The sequence below is a fragment of the Grampus griseus genome (genome assembly GCF_964374135.1).
Source record: "Grampus griseus genome assembly, chromosome: 7".
In the NCBI taxonomy this organism is placed as follows: Eukaryota; Metazoa; Chordata; class Mammalia; order Artiodactyla; family Delphinidae; genus Grampus; species Grampus griseus.
Window position 1 is genome coordinate 46,745,260 of NC_139001.1, and position 20,759 is coordinate 46,766,018.

The 20,759-nt window shown below is 32.0% G+C and overlaps 1 protein-coding gene across 1 annotated transcript; it reads left to right on the top strand.

The window, feature by feature from the left end:
• Window positions 1–611: 611 nt before the first annotated feature.
• On the top strand, window positions 612–18,826 carry ZSWIM2 (zinc finger SWIM-type containing 2; the record flags this gene model as incomplete). Its single annotated transcript, XM_082657996.1, has 9 exons — window positions 612–776; window positions 1,914–1,990; window positions 3,568–3,608; window positions 9,476–9,686; window positions 10,759–11,010; window positions 13,910–13,994; window positions 14,698–14,807; window positions 16,938–17,091; window positions 18,014–18,826. 9 exons carry the CDS (start codon window positions 612–614, stop codon window positions 18,824–18,826), a joined length of 1,908 nt encoding a protein of 635 aa, XP_082514122.1.
• Window positions 18,827–20,759: the final 1,933 nt, after the last annotated feature.

Below are 20,759 nucleotides of genomic sequence, written 5' to 3' on the forward strand. Positions count from 1 at the left end.
TCCCTACACAAACATGCAACTTAAAGATGCTCCCCTCGTTTAAAGACCATCCCCCCACCAACACACACATCCCTACTTAAGAGTCTAACTTCCCAGGTTAAAATCCTGTCTTCCACATCATTGATCTTCCCCCAGCGCTTCATTCAGATTATGCACCTAGTATGCAATCGGAAAATGTTTTTGGAACACTGTTGAATGTCAACAGTCACTCTGGGCTTTCGGATAAAAATGATGAATCATCACAGGATCATTTCAGCATCCAGAGCCCAAACTGTAACCGGGGGGTTGTGCGACTATCCTAACACAGAATTCACAAGCCCCCGCCTGCGAGGAACCAGCAGAAGGAACGCGAGAGATTTGACAGCGACGACTTTGGCCACCAGCTTTTAAATCAGCCAGTTGGGTATTAGAAACACTCTACAGTCAGGATTGTCGCTTCAGGAAGGAGTGGAGGCGGGGGCGAGCTGCGGAAACAAACCTCCGCGCAAGGCACTCTGGGACACTGCGACTCAACCGCCGTCTCCAAGGCAACCGGCGGGCACGCGGTTGTCATGGAGACCGGCGGGCGACTCAGAAAGCGGAGGGGCTGCCTTCGCCCCTACCCAGACAAGATGCTTCGCGGAGGCTGTAAGGCCTCTGAAAGGCGAAGACACTTTAGCGACCGCCTCAACTGGCAACAAGACCAGGCGCTGAGCAGCAGCATCTACCTCCTACGAGAGATGGGCCCCACCTCCTTTCTACTGAGAGAGGAAGAGCCGGAAAACAGGGATTTCCGAGTAACTACCCCCCCAAACCCGCCTTGGCTCCCTGCCAGGCCGACCCGCGCGGTACCCCCAGGCCCACCTTGTATGTAGCCACTTGCTGCCGAACCCCACCCGCGAGTGTTCCAGACTCTAAATATGTGCACACTGCAGATTGAAACAGTATTTGTTAGAAAAGTTCCATTATTGGGGGTTAGGACTCCAAAGTGCATCCAACTCTCCTAAGATTATGGCCTTTGATCTCTGGACTTAAAAACGGGAGACATTTTATCTGAATATATGGTTTGCATTTACGTGCGTTCTCAGATCCGTTAGCAGTCACTAACCCTGTAATTCAAACGAAATGAAAATTGTACAATCTGTTTACAAGCCGTATATATTTGCTAAATAAATAAAATCAGGTTTTCTTTACTTTTTAGTCAGTCTGAAGCTATAACAAGACCCTTTTGAAGTATGGCTTAAATGGTGATTCCTTGGAAATGTCTTAATGAATAAAAATTCTTTTTAATTTTGCTGAAAGACCACAGATATTTCATATTCGTATATCCTACTCTCACCACTCAAAAGTCAGCCACCACTCTACCTCCCTGGAGTTGACTTGAAAATTTTTAATTTAGTGTCATGCTGCTTATGTCAGACGTCCTTTTTTCACTTTATAACCCTTAGGGCATTTAATAAATAGTTTAAACCAGTATAGACTTGGTGAATAAAATTCGTTTTCTTGAATAAAATTAAATAAAGTAAACTCACCAATTGAAACGCACAAAACAAAAACCCCAGAAGAACTACTTTACAAAGGGTCTTTAGCTCTATTGCAAAGTAGAATTTCCTTTCAGTTAAAAATTTATAGATTTTTTTTCAAGTTTTTAAAATTAGATTTCTTTTCACTTGCCTGAATGTAGGTCTCTTAAAAACAGTCTTAGCTGACAATGCAATTTGTTGAACAAGGCAAAGAATAAGGAAGTGAAAAATTAGACTTGTGTCAAGAATTAAGATGTTCCAGTAGACTATGTTCAACCTTTTGGAGTCACCTAAACTAAAATATCTCTTGAAATCTCTTTTAATCCAGTTATCTATTAATTTTACTCTATAACTCTAAAAACTGACTGGAACTTTTTTTTAAGTATGCATTTTTCCATTTTTCTTTTGAAGGTTTCTCTAGGAAATCCTCATGTTTGTAATTGTTCCATATTTCTGAAAGGAGGGGAACTTTGTAAGCATATATGCTGGTAAGTGACATTATAATGAAGATCTTCCACAAAGGAACATCTTGGCATATTACATGTTTTGCCTTTTTCATGGCTTGAGTACTGCAAGATTAAAGAAATTTGGTGTTGGGAGAACTTAAAGGTAAAATGGTTGTAGCTTGTCAATATCGTTTTGGATATTTTATTTCATCCCCAAAATTAAGTGAGGTTTAAAAATTAAGTGAGGTTTAAAAATTAAAGTGAGGAAAGCATACTACCACCTCTATATGTTTGGAATGTTATTGTTTTTAATAAGAAAAAAGTCAATGTTTAGATTTTCATTATGTACAAAGGTGAAATGTAACAATAAAACAAAAAATCTCCCCTGTTCACACCACTGATGATAATTGCATGGTTCATTATGATATTTTTAAATTTTACTATTTTCCTTTTCAATAAGCATTTGACTCTGAATCTTTTAAGATTAAAATAGAACTCTGCTGAAGATTACTTCTGTCAAATCTAAAATTTTTCCTCTAGAGTCAGATCCTGTTTGTAGGTGATCCCAGAAATGAAAAACAAAAAAATTCCTTCCATGTAATTTAAACCCACATCAACTCATTTGTTTACCTACTATACTTATACCAACAAATCACTAATTATATTATTATAGAAAGTTTGTAATTAATATTTTAAGAGAAAAAAATCAAACAAGAAATTAAGAAAAGTGTGTATCATATTTCTAATGCTTTTCTTTATAGGTTAGAAAACAGTATATATACATATAGCTGTTCTTTTTAATGCTTTTATTTACCAAGTTTTTCGTTGTCTTGATCAGTTTTTATTGAGCATCTACTAACACAAGTTATTTGCTCTAGTTAGCATAAAAATATAAAATATGGTCCCTTCAGAATTTGCAATTTGGTTTTATTATTATACATAAAATAGGTTTTTTCCATTTTTATTTTATGCCAGCTTCCTCAGAGCAAGGGCATTCTGTTCTGATGTTTATGTAATGTAACTTATTTTTTACAGTATATTTACCATAAACTTAATGGAAATATAATCCAAGTATTTAACATACTAAAGTATATTTAATATATTTAAGTAAGAATTTAATATATATTTCCCACTTTTTAAAAAAAAGTCATATTCCATTTTAATTGGTGATATTTGAAAGTATTTTTCTGTCATACGTTAAAGTGGTATGTATAGGAAAACAGTCATTTGTTACTCTATCCAGAAAATTCCTCCATGTCCAGGAGTAAGAAACTTCCAGGGAAGTTTAAAAAGAGTGCTGTGAATACTTAGATTCCCTCACTAACCTCTCTTTGTGAGCTACTCTATGTCATAAAGAAATAAATGGACTCTCTCCGACAAATCTCTTTACTGCAAATGTCTTTGGTTTCCATGTATCATACTTTTTGCACATATGCTTATTTTAAAACAAAAATTTAACGACTCTTGTAACAGAAAACTGATGAGAATTTTAAGTTTATACCTAATACTTTCAGCAATATAAATTCTGTAATGCCATTCCTATTCTAAAATTAATAATACCTTTTGAGATTATGTCAGAAATAAATGTTTTATTTTGTTTTTCTACTTCTGAATATTAGGGTCTTGTTGAAAAAATTCAGGCTTCCAAGGAATCATGAATGTAAGTTGCATTTGCGTGTTTTTACTACTTTGAAGCTAACGAATTTAATAATTGTTTATTTAGACATATTCTAAATTTAGACAATTATTGTCCAGACAGTCTGAAAACTGTAACACAGTTTGTTACATTTAAGACAGTTGGAACATTTTTCTTCCTATTTACCAAAAAAATGTAACTTTATATGCCATTTCACATTAAAAAGCACTTAATAAAAAATGAGGTGAAATAATGGCCAGGTTTTCAGTAGAAAAACTTTCCCTTATGAATTCTAAGCAAGAATTTACAGTAGTTTCTGTATCTAAATTTATTTTAATTATGAGAAAAATGACAAATGTAATTTTTCAGGTCCCAGAAATAGTTGACATGATATATAATTTCATTTAAAAATGTTTACTGACAAGTTTTTAATGCAAAAAATATATGTATTTTACAGTTAAATAGTTTTTATGTCAGTACCTACATTGAGTTTAAAGTCAGGCATATGACATTTTTTATAATTTTCAATTTGAAATTTAATTTAAAATTAAATTCTAGAGTCCTCAAAAATAAAAGAGAAAGAAAAATAATTCTATCACAGGTTATTTCGATTTATACATTTTATAATAAAGATGCTATCATTATGGAAATGTTTCCTGCAAAGATTTATTTAACCTATACTAGATTCATCTAAGAACTGCAAAGGCATTTAACATTTATTAATAAATGTTTATAATATTCATAAAGAATTAAAGTGATAATCAGTCTTCAATTTTTTTTCAATTCAATTCAGGTTATTGGTTCTGTTTAGGCAACTATTATATAAGTACAAGCACAGTTGACATTTAAAAGTCCTACTAGATAATAAATTAATATTAGTGTTTCATAGGGATTTTTCTTTTGTATTCTTCTCTCTACCCATTTTCTTAGAAACATCTCATATTTTCTGTCTCCACCTGTTACCTCTGTAACAGTGATTTCCACATCTCATCAGCAGACCAGTATTTCCAGCTGCCTTCTGAGCACCACAATTTTGGAGGTCCCGCAGGCATTTGGAATAGTAAATTCCCCCCGATATGTGCTCTCCTGTTGTATTCCCTATCTCACATATTGGCTTTCCTTTTACTTTAGTCTCCAAAGCTAGAAACCTTGGCTTTTTCCTTTCTCATCCTCTTCTCTCATAAACAAATCCTGTTTATGTTACATCCTACCTACTTCTCAACAGTGATTTTTCTTCCCCATCCTCATTCTTACCTTTGTTCAACCTTCATCAGCCCTTAGTACTGTTCTTTGTAGCCTCCATTTCCAGCATCTGCACTTTGTTGCTTTCTCCTTCACATTGTAGACAAAAGGTTCTTTCTGAAATGTCACCTACTCTGTACTTCATCCTCTCTCCCAATCCCTTCATACACAATAATTAGGTTGGATGAGTTCATGGATATTGTTTTCTTCTCTATTTCTCCATTGTATACACCTGAAGTTAAATGGTCATATCTCTTCAAAGTCTTAGTTATTATCTACACTATTTTCCATATCATTTTCACAAGCTTCTATACTAGGGCTACCCAACAGAAATATAATGTGAACCACATATGTAATTTTCTGCTAACATATTATAGAAAGTAAAAATAAACAGGAAAATTAGTTTTAATAACATATTTTAATTTAACCCAATACATCAAAATATCATGTCAGCATGTAATCAATATAAAAATTATGATATTTTAATGTTTTTTCATACTGCCTTCAAAATCTAGTGTGTATTTTACATTTACAATGCATCTCACCTCAGACACTATATTTTCATTGGAAATGCTTGATCTGCATTTAGACATCGTAAAATATTCAGTTGAAAAATAAATTCATATAATACCCAAATTGTTATAAACGTAAATTTTCCAGAAACTATAGATTATCTGTTTTCCATTTAAATTTAAATAAGACAAAATTTAAAATTCAATTTTCAGTCACACTATCCACATTTCAGGTGCTCAGCAGCCACATATGGCTGATGGTTACCATATTGAACAGTGCAGCTCTACCCAATTACATTCAACAAATATTTATTGTACTGCATATTAGTCAGGAATTCTACTAGGTGATTTTTTTAATAAATTGAATCATATGAATTGCCAATATTTTTTCATCTACAAAAATAGCAATTTCATATGGATCAATCTAATACTTTATATCATATTATCCTTTGTGCTCTTGAAGGCAGAAACCACATCTTATTCTTATTATAAATATCCCTATTTTATTAGGAAATTTAGTAGGAAATTCTTTGTTTAAATTTGATCCTATATAGTAATTTTGAAAAATTATATTTCCTACTAAAATAAAATATTTTTTATACCTCATATTTAAAAGACGTTTTAGCTACTCAACATTGAGAAAATCCTTTGTGCACAAATATTCAAAGAAAGTATAAGTCTCAATAATGTTGAAATTTATCATTTAAATGAAAGTTTGAAAATAAAGTAATTCAAAGAAAGCTATAAACAATTATTCAATAATATTATGTAAAGTGTGTACATAAGTGTGGAGAAGAAGGTATTGAAGCAGAAGCATTTTGAACATCATTCATAGATTCTTTTCTAAAACAAATCTGGAAACAATTATTTGTGCCCTAGTGTTGCATACAAGAAACCTGAGACTCTCTTTTATTTTTGAAGACCTATAAAGATGATTACATAGGAATTTTTTATAAAGATATCAGTTTTTGAACACTGAATATTATTTTCCATCACCCAACAAATGCTTCCCAGTAAAACCTAGCTTTATTACCTAATGTTTTTTCCTAAATACAATGTCTAGTAAATGCCATCTTGTCCTTTTCTCAATTAAATATTTATGGATAAAATAAAAACTGCATTTTAGGAAAATTTTTAAAATCCCCACCACAAAGATATAATAAACTTTTTATTTTCTATTTTCTTTTTTGACCTTGTATTTATGTATACCTAATAGTCTGTAGGAATTCTGTGTTCTGCTTTTGTCACACACTGTTACTTTATTTCAGTGCTATGTAGTCTCTCTCATTCAAGTCATCAGTGAATGTTAAATAAACTATGATATACCATGTTAGTGTATGGTATATCATAATTTATTTAACATTCTTCCATTTGAGGCATTTAATTTACTTCTGACTACCTGTTATATTCTTTGTAAATGAAACTTTTTCTCCTCTCAATTATTTCTGTAGCCTGAAGTCTCATTAACTGGATCTTGCAGTAAAACTATTATTTTTTTACTGAGATATAATTGACATATAACATTATATTAGTTTTGGGTGTACAACATAATGATTCAGTGTAAGTATATATTGCAAAATGATCAACACAATTAATCCAGTTAACATCCACTACCACACATAGTTACAATTTTTTTTTCTTGAGATGAGAATTTTTAAGATTTATTCTTTTAGCAACCTTCAAATATGCAGCAGAGTGCTATTAACTATAGTCACCATACTGTACATTATGTCCCCATGACTTACTTATTTTATAAGTGGAAGTCTGTTCCTTTTGACCACCTTCAGCCATTTCTCCTACCTCCTAGCCGTCCCCTGGCCCAACATCTGGCAACCATCAATCTGTTCTCTGTATCTGTGAGTTCGAGTTTTTTTTCCTTTTTTTAAGTATTAATATTTTTATGTCTGTCACCCATAGGTATTGCTTTATAGCAATACTTTTGCTGATTTATGATTTCAGCAATTTTAGCTTTGCTTTTTGGATTCATGTTTTAGGCATATTTAACCATATTACTTAAGCATAAAATGGAAGACATTAACAGCATATTTAAGTCTCCAAAGAAAATAAAGATACATGGAAATATTTTGAAAAGCTAATAATATTTCTATAATATTAGAAAAAAAGACTAAGTCACACAAAGTGGGAAAAAATAACAGATACAAAGTTCATAGTAATCTATTCATTCCTAGTAAATTAAGTAACTTTTTCAAATAAAAAGAGAAAATAACATAAGGCAAACAAGATGTAACATTCTATTTATTTATTACCTTTTATTTAGATTTATTCTGTGTCTGCACCTCATTTTGATTTTAACTCATTTTCTTTTGATATTAATGAAATTGAACATCTGTTGACTTTAATATTTGTACTACATGTGTAAATTAAACTTCGGCTATTTATTTATTGGGATAAAACTACACACTCTTCCTAAATATAGGGATTACCCCTCTTTGCAAATGTTTTTCTAATGTCATAATTCTTTTTTATATGGTTTCATTAAATTTTTTTATATATATGTATATGGATTTTTGTGTGTTGCTAAATCTGACCATTTTTACTTTTTATATGTATTGTTTTGATACTTTGAAAGTTGTCTATCTTCCATAGTATTTTAGAGATTCTTTTTTTCTGCTAGCTTTTCTATTTTATTTTTATTCTTCTTTATAGCATCCATGTGTAGTTGTATTGATATAAATTGGAGGTTGGTATTTGGTTTGAAGTAATTAAATTTTCTCCATATTTCTACCTAGTGATCTCAATAACAGCTATTAAATAGTGCTTTTCATCCTTGTTTCATAATTTTTATAGTGAGTTTTGTTTTTTTATAATACATTATGATATCTGATAAGGTTAGCTGTCTTGCTCTCCTTTATGAAAGAATATTCTTTTATAGTCTCATACATTAATTTTTCCAAATTAATTTCAGAAGAGTTTGTTTCTCCCTTTTATTCTCCAATTCATGTTATACCACAAAGAACAGTTTGTAGCCAACTCCTCTTATGAAATTTTATGTTTCAGTATTTCTGCTGCTCTAGAGAATCTTTATCCCCCAAAGCACAATCTTTTGTTCTTCATTTTCCTCCTCATTTTTTTAGGGAGCAGATTTTGCTGTGTCTCTGTGACAAATAGCCCTCATCCTCCAAAGTAATGGTTAATTAAAGTATGATATCCTCCCACATTCCACGTGCCATGCCACCTCAGACAAGGAACAGAGATTTCTGTATTGAAATGTAACTGTGATGTTTTCAGTATTGTTAATGTTTATTTGGTAATCTTTTTAGGGGAAATGGAGCTTTTCATTATCTTACAAATGATTTTTTAATCTCTATGTATTAAAGAATATATAAAATGAATAGAACTTAAGGGGACCAATAACACCTGGCATTTAAATTATGTTAAGAAGAGGGAAAGAGGAGGGGCATGGGAATGGGCCAGAGAAAAAGGGAATCTAAGATGCCTGGATCAAAACTATATGCACTTAGTACACCATTTCTTAGAAGGACAGCAGGATGGAGAAAATTCAGAATTCAAAGACTGTGTATCCCAAATGTATAGGCAATATAGTTCCTAACAGATTGTCCTGAGGAATACTGACCAAATCTATGAAGAATGTGGCTACCGAGACACTTGTAGAGACGTAAAACTAAGGAAAATAGGCACAACTGTGTCTTGCTCTCTCATTATCTATTTACTAATTTATTCATCTAACAAATGTTAATTACACTAACCACTCGAATCTCTCTTCTCCTTTCTGTATTTATGCCCATTTCTTTTAATACTCCTGTATGATGATAAGTATTTGTTTATGAACAAGAGAACAGATCAAAATGTAAGAGATGATTATAGCACCAATCCAAGGAGGAACACTGTCTTATAATTAATCTGAAACCTTTATAATGCACTGGTTACACTGACTCTTTTCAGTAACAGGAAAACAAGAGATAACTTCTATTCTTTTTATAAATGACTCTTTTCTGACCTTTTGGCTCTGAAAGGAATACGATAAGTGGTAAATGTCAGTGTAATAATTCAACCAAACTTTCTGATATTCGGGAAAAAAATGCTAATTTTCTGCCTAAGTTGTTTCTTTGTCTCCAATTTGCCACTGAATTTTAATACTTTGGAATTTATCATTAGCTGCTTTGCAATTAGGTCTTGTGGAAAGAGAAATCAGCGACTTGCTTCGAGGGATACATCGAGTTCAAACTCCCCAACAAGGAAGGAACAATGAAAATGCACAAATTGAAGAAGATGGTTACATTAAACAGAAGGAAATTAGTTCAGATGATATATGCTCTATTTGTCAAGAAGTACTTTTAGAGAAAAAGGTTCCTGTCACCTTTTGCAGGTGACATGATTTTTCTTTGGATTCTAGAAACTTAGGAAAAAATTCTAATTTAATATATTTGTAATATGTTATGAAACGTTGATAGAAAAATAATACATATTTAAACAATTATACTTAATTGGCCACCTTTTATTTCCTAACATGTTGTGAGAGGTCCTGTTCTAACTCTAAATATTTCTGGGCTACATTTTAAAGGGTGAAAGTTAAAAAATAACTCCACTTTATTTACTTTTTCACTTTAAGTTATTAAAGTAGATAATTTTCATGTTTCTGTTTTATACACATGAATAAATGCCACGGCTTAGAGTAGTTACAAACAGTTTTTCTGAAAGTGAAGATTATTTTATTTTAAAATGATAAAAATTCTCTTCAGCTTTTCTAAATTTTATCTTTAAAACTAAATAATTCAAAATATCACTTATACATAAATGTTTATTGAGAGTATTGTACTTAACTATGCTTCAAAGGCACTGTAAATTTGGACTTGGAAAATTTGGGCAACCATTTGGTATTGAACTTTTCAGTTCTTTTTTTTTCCTGATTATTTACCAAAATTTTCATCCACATTGTATTTTTTTCACATAGCTGCTTCTTTTGCATATTTTAAAGTTACTATTTCCCAAAATATTATTTCTCTCAGCAGATATTTATTGGATACAACCACATTCATATTGTGTGATTTCTAGAAAAATAAGGTGACACCCCTGCTCTCAGTGATGCTTTTTATTTAAAAATAATAATTATTGTTATACTTTTCCTTTTTGTTAAGACTATATGCATTCTCACTTTAAAAATGAAAAATATTATAATGATGCAAAATCTTTTACCATCATTTCATTGAAATGGGAAAGATTTTGTTTGGAATTCTGATGTACTAAATTAAATATGATAGATTAGATTAGATAGATAAAATAGTGTTTATGTGTGTAATCAAGCTATATCTGGATAATCAGTTCAGAATCTATTTTTATAGGAAATAAAGATGGTAGCACAGAAAACATTTTATATATATATATATATATGTATAACTTTGCTGTACACAAATGGTAAACTTGGATTTTATTTCTAACAGGTTTGGCTGTGGCAATAGTGTTCATATAAAATGCATGAAGATCTTAGCTAATTATCAGGATAAGGTATCACACACTTCCATGTTGAAATGTCCCTTGTGTAGGAAAGACTTTGCACCATTAAAACTTATTTTAGAGGAATTCAAAAACTCTAGCAAACTTGTGGCTACAGCTGAGAAAGAGCGACTAGACAAACACCTTGGAATTCCCTGTAATAACTGTCGACAGTTTCCAGTTGAGGGGAAGTGTTATAAGTAAGTATCAATCAGTAATATTATAAATTTGTAGTCTAACTTTTTTTTTAATTTTAGGAAACTTTGAACATTAGAGTACTAGTCATTTAGCCTTCTTCTTTTCCTCCTTTATATAGTGTGTTAGCCTTAAAGATGGCTACGTATTTAGGATTTTCAGACTAGTGATCTGTGTCAGCCCAGTACCTTAAGAATTTCAGTAGTTTTATTTTCTTTACTCACACAGAGTATTGGCTTTGTATTCCAGTCTAGATTGAGAGTCTGAAGTAGCATCCTTTCTTGGAAGCTCTGAACACAGGCTTGGTAGTTTGGCCTAAATGAGTTTCCAAGCTCAGAGCCCTGCTAGATAGACCTCTCACCCCCTGTAACTTTCTTTGAACCACCAATGAGGTCATTGCCAAAAACTCCTAGGACTGAGCCAGAGGGATATTGACTAGATCAACTGAACTTGAGTTCCCCAACTCCAAACTGCAATGATGCGTGTTTTGTTTTCTTTCACATCTTATACCTTAACAACAACAAGATACTTATTAGAGAAAGAAATTTTCATTACTTTTTGTGTATTTCTCAAACTTTCCCACAATTCCACAATAAAACATCAATTAATTGCTATGCTTGGGATATTGTGCTTTCTTAATTGAAATCTTAACTGTATGTTAAGAAGAAAATATTTTGCTTCAGTCTTTGTTAAAATTTTTTCTAAAATGCATCAGTTTACTTTTCAGTCTTCCTGGAATTACATTATGATGAGTCTAATTAATATTTTTAAAACCCTCTCATAAAACCATAAAACTGTTTTTAATCACCCCCAAAGGTGAATGATACCTTTCTCCTTTAAACTGTTTTAGTCCTTTGTTTTCTCAATGTGTCACATAGAAGTAAATCAACTAGAGCACCATTAGCAAAAGTCTTTATTGAAAACAGCAAGCCTGAGAAAGCTCACTTGAGGAAGAAGGGCAGAATTTTTATAAAGTTTAGCAGGAGGTGTTCAGCTAGTTTCAGGAATGTTGGTTAAAGAGAGTTCTAGAAAAAGGAAAGACTTGATATTTGGCATTAGCAGCCATTTTTGGGGCAATCTGAATTTTTTCAAAAGGGGTGGGTAAGAACAATAAGGGGCTAAGGTAACGTGTGGAAAGGTGGGTTGGGAGGAACAGCTGGGGATGACAAGGATAGGTGAAAGCCACGGTGTAAAATTTTCAGTTTTTATAGTGATGTATTCCTCAAATTGTTAATGCGTGGTTGGCTTTGGTAAATTATCTCAAATCTTGGTTTTAAGTATTTTGTTAATGACAGTGCTCTCCTCTGTCCCTCTGACTGCTTTCTGTCCCCAAGGGTGATTCTTCCTACTACCCCTCAATACAGGCATTCTCCACTGTTCTGCTTCCTGCCTGCTGCTCTGCACTCTCCTTTCAGAATAACTTCTCTACGCATTTGGCTCACAATTATTCACATCCATATCTCCTGCCACTCCCTCAAATGCTAGCATTTCAGCCGTTAGCCTGAAAAAACTATTTCTGGTAGTTTTAGTAATGGTTTGAGTAGGAGATAAGGTAAACTAGAAAGTTTTTCAGTTCCTCTTCATTAAAGTTTCATAATATAGCTACTTACCTTTTAAGAAGTTAATTCCAAAACTATCATATATATATATATTAAAATATAGAGATACTTAACTTTTTGAAGCCCAGCACAATTTGATGTATTGAATAAACTGCACCATTGCTTTGATTGGTTGATGTTAATTATTAAGAATCTTCCCTGTTTGTATAAACAATAATAATGAATAAATTAATACTTGCTGCTTCTAAGATGTCTGAAGGATATATTTTCCCAGAGTTCTCTTAGAAATAGTCTTCTAATTCTTTGATAACTTGAGTAAGAAAATAACTTTGCTTGAAATGTTATTTTTGGTGAATATTGCTGAAAGTAAATTAAAATTCTCTGCTTGTGGCAAAATTTTTATAAGTGATACATGTTTAGATTGAGCTTTGTGGAAAATTAAGTTTTTTAGTATATCAATGATTTTTATTGCAAACTTTTTATACATATACCTTTTTCTATTTTGTGAGGACAGAGAAGGAATATAGTGCAATTCCTGTTTTCAAGAAGTATTCTGCTAAGTATAACTCTAGCATTCATGAAATAATAGGAAAACACCGGGTAATCAAATGATAGAATGTCCAATAGGCTGTACATCCTAAAGGAACTTAGAAAAAGAGACAAATGAAAGATAAAGCATTCCAGGAAGACATCATGGTAGGGATATGTGGTAGGCAAAATAATGCCCTCCCAAATATATCCACATCCCCATGCCCAGAACCTGTATTTTAGGTTACATGTTGTAGGGGGATTAAGGTTGCATATGAAATTCAGGTTGCTAATCACCTGACCTTGAAATGAGGAGGTTATCTTGGATTGCCTGGGCTCAGTGTATAATCACAAGAGTTCTTAAAAGTGGGAGAGGGCAGCAAAGAAGAGAGTCAAAGGGATATGTGAATATGGAAGAAAGGCACAGAGAGATGCTGCATTGCTTGCTTTGAAGATGGAGGAAAGTGCCACAAGCTAAGCTAAGGAATGTGGGCAGCCTCTAGAAGAAAGGGCAAAGAAACAGATCTCTATAGCCTCCAAAAAGAAATGCCATTCTGTGGACCCCTTGATTTTAAACCCATTGAGACCCATGTCAGACTTCTGACGTACAAAACCGTAAGATAATAAAGTGTTGTTTAAGCTGCTAAATTTGTTGTAATTTGTTTCAGTAGCAACAGGAAGCTAATATGGGGTGAGATTTAAGATGGGCCTTGTCATATCTGCATAGTTCCCAGGAAATCTTGGCCAGAATTTTTCACCAAAAACAATCAAAATAATTGGATTTTTTCTTGTATGTTTTGGTGTTTTGCATTTTTAGGTGTACCAAATGTATAGAATATCACTTATGCCAGAATTGTTTTGATAGCTGCTGCCATCTTTCTCACTCATTTACATTTCGTGAGGTACAGTATCCATCTTGAATTTCATATAGTGTTTGTATTTTCCTATTGTAAATCTAAGTAAAATCTAAGAATAGGTAACTCTCTGGAATAGAGCTGACTGTGTTTGAATAAAAACCAAAGACCATAATTTTTGGAGAACTCTTTTTCATAAGGATTTATAAGCAATCAATTCTTACATTGGTAATTTATAAAATCCAACACAATAACAAATATGTAATGATATCATACATAAATCTTAAGGACAGAAATTACAGCCATCAAGCTTGAAAATTCATTTTAAAAAAAGATCTCAACACTACAAAATGACTTATAATGCTACTGACAACCATTTACAGTTTTAAAATTTCTTACATCATGGAATTTTATTGCTATCATTTGAATCTAACAAGTAAATAAGTATCTCCTGATGTTGAATAATAATGCTACCTTCTATTTACTACACAAGATAAAACATCCACAATTACCATTATTGATTAATAGATAAATATTTTTACCTTAAAAAGTAACTGTTATAGTAGCTGTGCAACAGTATATTAGACTCACTAATAATTTGCAAATTCTTTAATGTGTTAAAAAGCTATCTTTTAAAATGATTAGTCTTTATTTACATTATTATGTTATTGATACACAGCCTACTGATTTAATGCACAAGATAAAAGCTTCCACAATTTACAAAGTAACATTCACCTTTTACCTATTACAGAAGAGAAATCAAAAATGGAGATCGTTGGAAAAAAGATCAGATGAAACTGTAAAATATATAGATATTAAAGATGAGATAGAAAAGATGCCACATTTTCAAGAAAAGCAAGGGTGAGATTCTCAGTGAAATTTATATTTCTTAGGATATTTAAACAATTTTTCAGTTCAGATAAGTTTTATTCATTTCTTTATTCAATAAATATGTATTGAGTACTTATGATATATACTAGGTGACATAGTATTCAAGTGAAGAGCAAGCCTCTGGAGTCAGAATGCTTAAATCCAATCCTAGTACAACCATAAGTTGGCTATGCAACTTTTGGGCTAGTTACTTCACATCTCCTTGCCACATTTTTATCTTTAAAATGGGGATAATTATAAAACCAGTCTCATAGTAATGTTGTGCATATGAGATGAATTAATACACACAGTAAATATTCAAATAATGCTGTCTATTATTATTATTAATTCTACCAGAGATTGTACTAGGTATTAAGGATATCTAGTTTCCTCATCAATTAAGTGATCATCTAAATAAATGTAAAATTAAAACTGATACATGTTATGTAAAGAAAAAATACAGGGAGCTTTGAGATTTGCTTTGAAGTAAATGACCTCTATGGGAAGGAAGTCTTTCTTTCCTTATTGCCCTCTATTCCACCCCCAGGGAAGGAGAGTGCTAAGGGGATTGGTTGTATTTCAAAACCCTGACTAGTGGACAGTCGTCCAGACCTTTTGCCATACTTCGTATCAATTAAAGAAAATTAAACGCACCGTGTATAATTAACATATTAGGTACACTATAAAATATATACAAAGCTCATTTTAATAGGATGGGATAAAATTGAAATATTTTTTAAAGGACCATTTCAATGAATTAACCAAACAAAAATTGTGCTTGTTTATACATACATATGTGTGTATATATGTATTTCTATCCCACATATATATAGTAGATAGATAGATAGATTTCTATCCAACCCAGTGGATATCTAGCCCATGCCCTGTGGATGCTCCACACACTTCAGAGACCACAACTCTTGTGGAGCATAAAATGCTTTGTGGGTATGAAAGGAGCCTATACAAAGGCTCTCCATCTCCATTTCCCTTGGCCCTGGCTGGGTATCACACTTCAACCTATTAGAATGATAAATTGTATAACTAATTGTTTAGGAGATATTGTAGGGGGAGACAAGAGAATATTAGGGGTAGAAGGACATTCTAGGCAGAGAAAATGGAATAAATAAAAGGAGAGAGTTTCAAGATTTTTTTTAAAAAGTGATTAACAACCTGAAATAATAGAAACACGCAGATTTTTTTTAGTTGACAATTAAATGACCTTGGTAAAAGCAATTTTTGTAGCATTATGACAGTTTATCTGAAGAGTAATGAGAAGTATAAAGTTGTCTAAAGAATATATTTGAACTTTATTCTGAATGACTTTTGAATAATAGGAATGCATCTAACCTTTTAACCAAGATTTTGTTTTTAAATATTTGTTTTACGTGTTTTATCAGTTGCTAGTGGCATCAAATTTACATTGTGTAATCTTAGTTATGTTTGTTGGTACTTTTGGTACAAAAATGGGGTTTGTATCTTTAGAGTTCATTAACATGGTCTAACAATACAGAAGTAATAAGCATATACCCCAAGTGAAATAAGTCTCCTCATAGATTATGACCTACCAGTTTATAATAGTAGCTGGAATATTTAATATGGTTTACCACACATCTTACTTCCTACCAGATGACAGAGTAAATTGGGTTGTATTTTTCTAAACACAAGCCTGTGTGTTGGCTCAGTCTGAAATAATTTGAGTATATGGTTCTCAAAATTATGTTCTGGTTTCATTGATGCTAAAAAGTGCAAATAATTTGAGTATATGGTTCATTGATGTTAAAAAGTGCAAATAATTTGAGTATATTGTTCTCAAAATTATGTTCTGGTTTCACTGATGTTAAAAAGTGCAAATCAAAAAAATTCAGGTTAGTATTTTTATTTGAAATGACTAAATTAAATTTTGTTCCTTATGAAGTTGATGTTGAAGTTGGATCCATCTTGTTCAAGATCAATACAATAGATTTTGTAACTTTATAATGTACGAGATTTATTATCTTCAGTTCTAGAAAGCACTGGGTTCATTTGCATTACTTATTTGGAGGTTATTACCTGTACTATTGATTACTTCCTTATCTACGATCACATATGACCATTCATGTCTCTCTGTTTATTCTCATTTAGCCAAGTTTACACACCAAAACACGTGGTAAGGTCACTGCCTCTCTTACTGATCACAAAAAATAGTAAGCTGCTTGCTCCAGGCTACCAGTGTCGACTTTGTTTGAAGGCATTTTGTCCTGGTCAGCATACAAGATTGCTACCATGTACTCACAAGGTAGAAGTCACATCATTTTAGTTTGACTTTCCCTGTAGGGCCAGTTTTCACAAATGAAGTGGCAATTTAAGTCTCTCCTTTTACTTTTTAGTTGAATTATGAGCAGAGATGTTCAAATTGAACAGTGTGTGCAGAAAGCTAGAGCAGAGACTATTGAGAAGGCAGCTCTGCCCCCCAAGGATGGATTCCTATTAATTAGGATTCATTTCTGTATAAACTATTGAGGAAAGATAAAATGGCACTTTAAGTTAGATTCTTTTATCTACTTTAGTTACCTGTAAAAGGAAAAGGCTTATAGAATACTAACTTTTTAATGTTATTTTTATGATTTTTTAGATGAAACAGAAATGCTTAATTTGACATAGTTTATTATTATTTCAAATGAACTTACTGGAATCAGTCTAAAGTTGCTGAATCACTATGTAGTGGTAACCAGGTTTTTTCTGAGATAAAGTTGTTTTAATAAATAAACTTTTATAGCTTTAGAGTCACCCTTACTTATAATGACTGATAATTTGTTTTCTTCCCTAGAAGGTGATTTGTCACATTATGTCTTACCATCATCATATCAATTTTCAACTCTAGTTGGCTATGACGTTTTTATTAATAATTTTCATTCATTAGAAAGCAACAGTGAAATTAATGGCTTGAATAAGTAGTGAGTTTTTAATGAAATTGAAAAAATGACATCCATAGAAGGCTTTTCATTTTAATGTGGAAAATGAAGATCAGTCTCTAACCAATTACATTTTTAAGAGAACTTCAAAATATTTCCATAAAACTTGATGAATTTTATTACCTTCCAATATTATGAAACAGTGTTAAAAGTAACACAATAATGAAAGTGGGGAAATTTTACATAGATAATATACATTATAAACAAGATAATATATCTCTGATTAACTTATAACTTTTTTTTAAGTTTCATAGGAAATGTATTGACAGTTGGTTACTCCACAAGTGCAATTCATGCCCTGTTGATGGACAAGTTATATATAACCCTTTAATCTGGAAAGATAGAGCAGTGAATGGACATGCACATCAATCTGTTTCAAACACAAACATCATTCATCTGTCAAAACAGGAAGAACCAGAACTTTTTATTCCTGGTACTGGATTAGTATTAAAACAAAATGGACTTGGAATTTTACCTATCATACCTCAGCGTAATTCTGAAAAGTTGAATGCACCTCAAAGTCCAATAGATACTTATCAGAATATAACAATAGATGATCTGTATTCTGTCAAAGTAGATGATTCAAATTCAAGAAAATCAATCTATGAATATAAAATTAGCCAACATTTCCCCAGCTATCTCCAAGATTTACCCACTGGATCCTTTGGAAAAATATCATCTCAAACGTTTTTTCCTTCTATTGATCACAAGAATATTATATATCCAACTGGAGCGGAAAAGCCATGTATCAGTAAAAAACACCATGCCAGTCAAAGCCAGAAGATAAACAAAGACTGTAAACGTGTTAACCACAATTCAAAGAAGACTCTTGGTAATAAAGTAAGAGAGGACAACACGAGACCAAATACTTTGCTTCCAGAAGATTTAAATCTTATTGTCAGTTGGGGTACAGCTAAGCTTAGTTTGTCTAAGAGGTATAATAAGTGTATGGGGAAAATTAGACCAAAATGTAATGATTTATCCAGAAGGCCTATATCTCACCCTTTAAGTACAAAAAGTACTGAGCTATCTTTAATATTGGAAGGAGTTCAGTTATAAAAATGTATTTTATTAAAATCAGAAAATATTTGAATATTGAACATAAAATTTTTTTTTGTAGAACATAAAAATACTATATACTCTGGACAAATATTCTCTGTTGTTATTTTGCCTACTTGTCTATGAATAATGACCTACAGCTAAAGGAAATGGCCTCATTCCTTATAAGACTTAAAGAATTAGGTATCTTAATGAGTATGTTCAGTATGTTATGAATTATAAATAATTTTTAGAACTTTCACATATGACTTTACACTAATTAAAATAATTGTTTTTAATTAAGGAAATAGATTTTCCATGCCCTGAGTCACTATTTTCAAACATTTCACTTGATGACATGTAACATACAGGGATTCTTTCCAGGTATTTTTACATTTTCTTGCACTAATAATCACCACAAACCTATAGGAAAATCCAGATGGTGGTTTTCTTTTTTACTTTATTCCTTAAAGGAGGTTTCTTGTATAGGAAATGAAATAAAATATCCTTACAATGCTATGAGCTATGCCACATTTATAGTGGTTTTACTGGGGTTTTTTTTTTTCATCAAGAAATATATAAGTACTACCAAATTCCCCCTTTTATTGAAGTATAGTTGATTTATAATATTGTGTTAGTTTCAGATGTACAGCATAGTGATTCAATATTTTTGCAGATTATATTCCAGAATAGGTTGTTATAAGATAATGAGTATAATTCCCTGTGCTATTCCATTATAGATTATTACAAGATAATGGGTATAACTCCCAAGTATAACCTTGTTGCTTATCTATTTTATATATAATAATTTGTATTTGTTAATCCCACATCCCTAATTTGTCCCTCCCTGCTTCCTCCCCACTTTGGTCACCACAGTTTGTTTTCTATATCTGTGAGTCTGTTTCTATTTTGTATATATATTCATTTTATTAGTTTTTAGATTCCACATATAAGTGATATCATGTAGTATTTCTCTTCTCTATCTAACTTATTTCACTAAGCATAATATTCTCTAGGTCCATCCACATTGCTGCAAATGGCAGTATTTCATTCTTTTTTATGGCTGAGTAATATTGCATTACATATATATATATGTATATATATATATACACATATATATACAGACACACACACACACACACACACACACACACACACACACACACACACACACACATACCACCTCTTATCCAGTCATCTGTTGATGGGCACTTAGACTGCTTCCATGTCTTAGCTATTGTACATAGTGCTAGTCTGAACATTGGGAAGCATGTATCTTTTCAAATTAGTGTTTTAATTTTTTCTGGATATATACCTAGGAGTGGGATTGCTGGATCATATGGTAGTTCTATTTTTAGTTTTTTAAGGAATCTCTTCCATAGTGGCAGCACCAATTTACATTCCACCAAGTGTACAAGTGTTCCCTTTTCTCCACATCCTCTCCAACATTTGTTGTTTGTAGACTTTTTGATGACAGCCATTCTGAAAGGTCTGAGGTGATACCTAATTGTGATTTTGATTTGTATTTCGCTAATAATTAGCAATGTTGAGCATCTTTTCATGTGCCTGTTATCCATCCGTATGTCTTCTTTGGAAAAAAATGTCTATTCAAGTCTTCTGCAGATTTTCTGATTGGATTATTGTTTTGTTGATACTGAGTTGTATGAGCTGTTTACATATTTGGATATTAACCCCTTGTTAGTCATATCATTTGCAAATATTTTCTCCCATTCCTTAGGTTGTCTTTTCGTTCAGTCAGTAGTTTTCTTTGCCATGCAAAAGCTTTTAAGTTTAGTTGGGTCACATTTGTTTGTTTGTTCTTGGCTTTTTTGGATTGATGAATTGAATTTTATTTTGTTGGAGTAAAAAACTTTCCTTTGAGAGCATTTGCTTTTTGTTCAACATGTATTTGTCAAGTTTTCTTTTAATGTAAGATGTTGGAGTAAAAGGACTT